This window comes from Polypterus senegalus, chromosome 1 (assembly GCF_016835505.1).
Source record: "Polypterus senegalus isolate Bchr_013 chromosome 1, ASM1683550v1, whole genome shotgun sequence".
Lineage (NCBI taxonomy): Eukaryota > Metazoa > Chordata > Cladistia > Polypteriformes > Polypteridae > Polypterus > Polypterus senegalus.
The window spans coordinates 268,546,356-268,549,202 of NC_053154.1; the positions used below are offsets into that span (position 1 = coordinate 268,546,356).

General features: G+C 30.9%; 1 protein-coding gene across 1 annotated transcript in view; it reads right to left on the reverse strand.

The window, feature by feature from the left end:
- Nucleotides 1-1,018: 1,018 nt before the first annotated feature.
- echs1 (enoyl CoA hydratase, short chain, 1, mitochondrial) overlaps nucleotides 1,019-2,847 on the reverse strand; it is a 38,574-nt gene continuing 36,745 nt past the window's right edge. The window contains exons 7-8 of the mRNA XM_039773713.1: nucleotides 1,499-1,566; nucleotides 1,019-1,332 (exon numbers count right to left, since the gene is read on the reverse strand). Coding sequence (XP_039629647.1) covers nucleotides 1,267-1,332; nucleotides 1,499-1,566 — 134 coding nt within the window. The 3' untranslated portion in view covers nucleotides 1,019-1,266. The remainder of the gene's footprint in view (nucleotides 1,333-1,498; nucleotides 1,567-2,847) is intronic.

A 2,847-nucleotide genomic window follows, 5' to 3' on the forward strand; every position in this document is an offset into this window, starting at 1 on the left:
ATGCACCCGCACTCACTGCATTGCCACTTAAGAGTTTTTGAACAAAAACAACGTTGTTGTTCCTTTGCACCCTCCATACTCGTTAGATGTTACTACCTGTGGTTTCTTTTTGTTCAATTAAAGCTGAGATTAAAGAAAAGAAGGTTTGCTACTGTGGAAAAAATCCAGGAGGCTGTGGACACGGTAACAAAAGAAGAGCACAGGAAATGTTTCCAGGAATGGGAGAAAAACTGGAACAAATTTATTGCATGTGATAAGATGCATTTTAAAGGTGACTAAAAGTTGTTTTTTTTTGTAAAGATTCTGGGAATTTTTGTATCCCCTTTTCATTTGTTATTGTTTACTTTTCTAATACACAATCTTGTTTATTCAGTTGAAATTTCATTTATCTGTGTCTCTGGGGGACAATATGTACAACTTGGGGGTGTTCCTGGATAAATACTAAAAAGTAAATAAATCCCAGCACTTTGTTGTGAGGATCTAGACTGGATGGACCAGGATTTTGTCATTGCTACATGAGTTCAGCAGCACTCCAATTGTCACTTTTTCTGATAGTTCAAAAACCTTTCTTGACAGAATCTGAGTAAGCAATAATACACAAATGCCTTCTGCAGAGTGCTTTAGAAGAGAGCAATGGCCAGTATTTAGTCTCATGCCGTTAGGAAAATTAATCCCCGAAATGCAGGAGTTTCAGTTTGCCCTTCAGTCTTTGCTGCCATCTAGTAATTCTTCCTTAGTACCATTACTTAGCAGGTGCTGCTATTCAAAGAAACTTGTAAAACATCTGTAATCAGTTAATATTCATTATCTTTGGCCTGCTGATGTAGATGATAAATTGTTCTTGCATAAAACTGCAGTAAATTGAATCAGGAATCTAAGGTTAAAAAGTAACTTTTCAAGGTACTAGATATTTGTTCAAAAATTTGTTCTTACTCAAGCGGTACTTTTCTCTGGCATCTTTCAGTCTGAGCTTGACATACAACCTCTCAAAAAAAAACCCCAAACGTTAGCACTGACAAACGAAAAAATTACAATGACAGCTTTATTATTTACAATACAAATTATACAGTGTATATGGATTTGCAGCTAATTGCAGTTATCTTTAATGGACCAGAATTTGCTTTCTTTAACATCACATTTTAAAATTGTTTCTAAGAATTTATTTGAAGTGGCTGTTAATTTAAAGATACGTTAATTCTGCAAAAATAAGTGAAAGCTGGCAGTGTAACATTCTGAATGCAAACTGTTTAGTAGTATTTGATTAATTTAATTATCCTTGAAATTGGCTTTTCTCTTTTCTACAAATGCTGTCATCCCCTCTTTTCGATCATCCTAGAGGAGGAAAAAAGCAAAAGAAGGAAAAAAAAAAAAAATGAATTCCCCAAAAGACAAATGCAGAAATTACTGTGAATATGAAAAATATATATATATATATATATATATATATATATATATATATATATATATATATATATAAAACAAACTTATAAACACTTACTGTTGCAAATGTTGCATGGAATATTCTCTTTTCAAATCTACTTCCTTCAGTTAGTGTCAGCTCAAAAGCTGCAATATAAATGAATTTATTATTAAGAATATGGTTAATGACTCATACACAGTGTTAGGTTTACAGACTATGCAAATCTCATAAATTACACAAACCTATGGCATCAATGAATTACAAATATTAGATAAAATGTAACCTACAAAAAGTTTCATTTTGATTTGTTTTTTTTTATCCTAACTAAACAATACTGCTGACTAATGTACAGTATTTCTATTTACATTATTTGATCATAAGTGAATTCCACAAAAAAGTATCACAATTTTAGGAATCACCATTTTGGACTGTTTGTAATACAGTAATCATCTCACTAATTCTAATATCTTTATGTGATTGGTGTTCATAAATTTATACTGTGGCTGCTTCAAGTGTTACATATAGACCATCAATTACACAAAACAAATACTGTTTTATTCTGTAATATAGTTTCTAATCCAATTTTAAGAAGACTTTGTACAGGTTCCTTTCATCATGAAGGAGGTTGAAAAGGTAGTTTACATAATCTCCCTCTGGTCAATATGGCATAGGCTGTATGGAAACTTCATTTTTGTACAGTAGTTCAAACTGATACGTTTTCATAAAATGTGAAAGTATTGCTGACATAAACTTAGAATGAGCATTAATAGGCCGGCAATGTGGCTGAGTGGCTAAATCCTTGAACCTTAAGCTTGAGGGTTCTAACTTTGCCTCATAATCAGTCTGTAACTTTGTTCTTGTCATTTAACCAGCTTGTTTACTATCTGAATGCAAAATAAAGTTACTGTATCTGTTAAGAAGTTTTCTTTAATCATAAAGCAGCTAGTCAAATATAAGCCAGTAGATATAAAATTAAAAACATTATATATAAATTATGGTATAGTGGCTAAGTCTTTAATCCCTGACACTCTCTTCAACTGCCTGAGGTCTATTTGTAAAAACTACAAAGAAACATAACCAGCTGCATATCAAATGTTTTAAGTTACCTTAAATAAAGTTGTCAGACAAAAAAGAAATAATACTGTATATGAGAGTAGAGAAAATGTAAACACGCTAAAAAAAAAACTAGAAAGGAAAAGGAGTCGGCTTGAATTTATATAAGCTGTATGGTATATGGACTAAAACTAAATGTTAATTTACTAAAAGTGCTTTCTTGTACTTTATTTTTACCATTTTGTTTTTTTGTTAATTATTCTAAATAAAAAAAAAATAGTAAAAAGAAGAAAGCACTTTCAGTAGTTATAATTAGTAAGTTGCATCTTTCTATTTCTTTTAACACATAGATATATATGTAATATAATAATGTT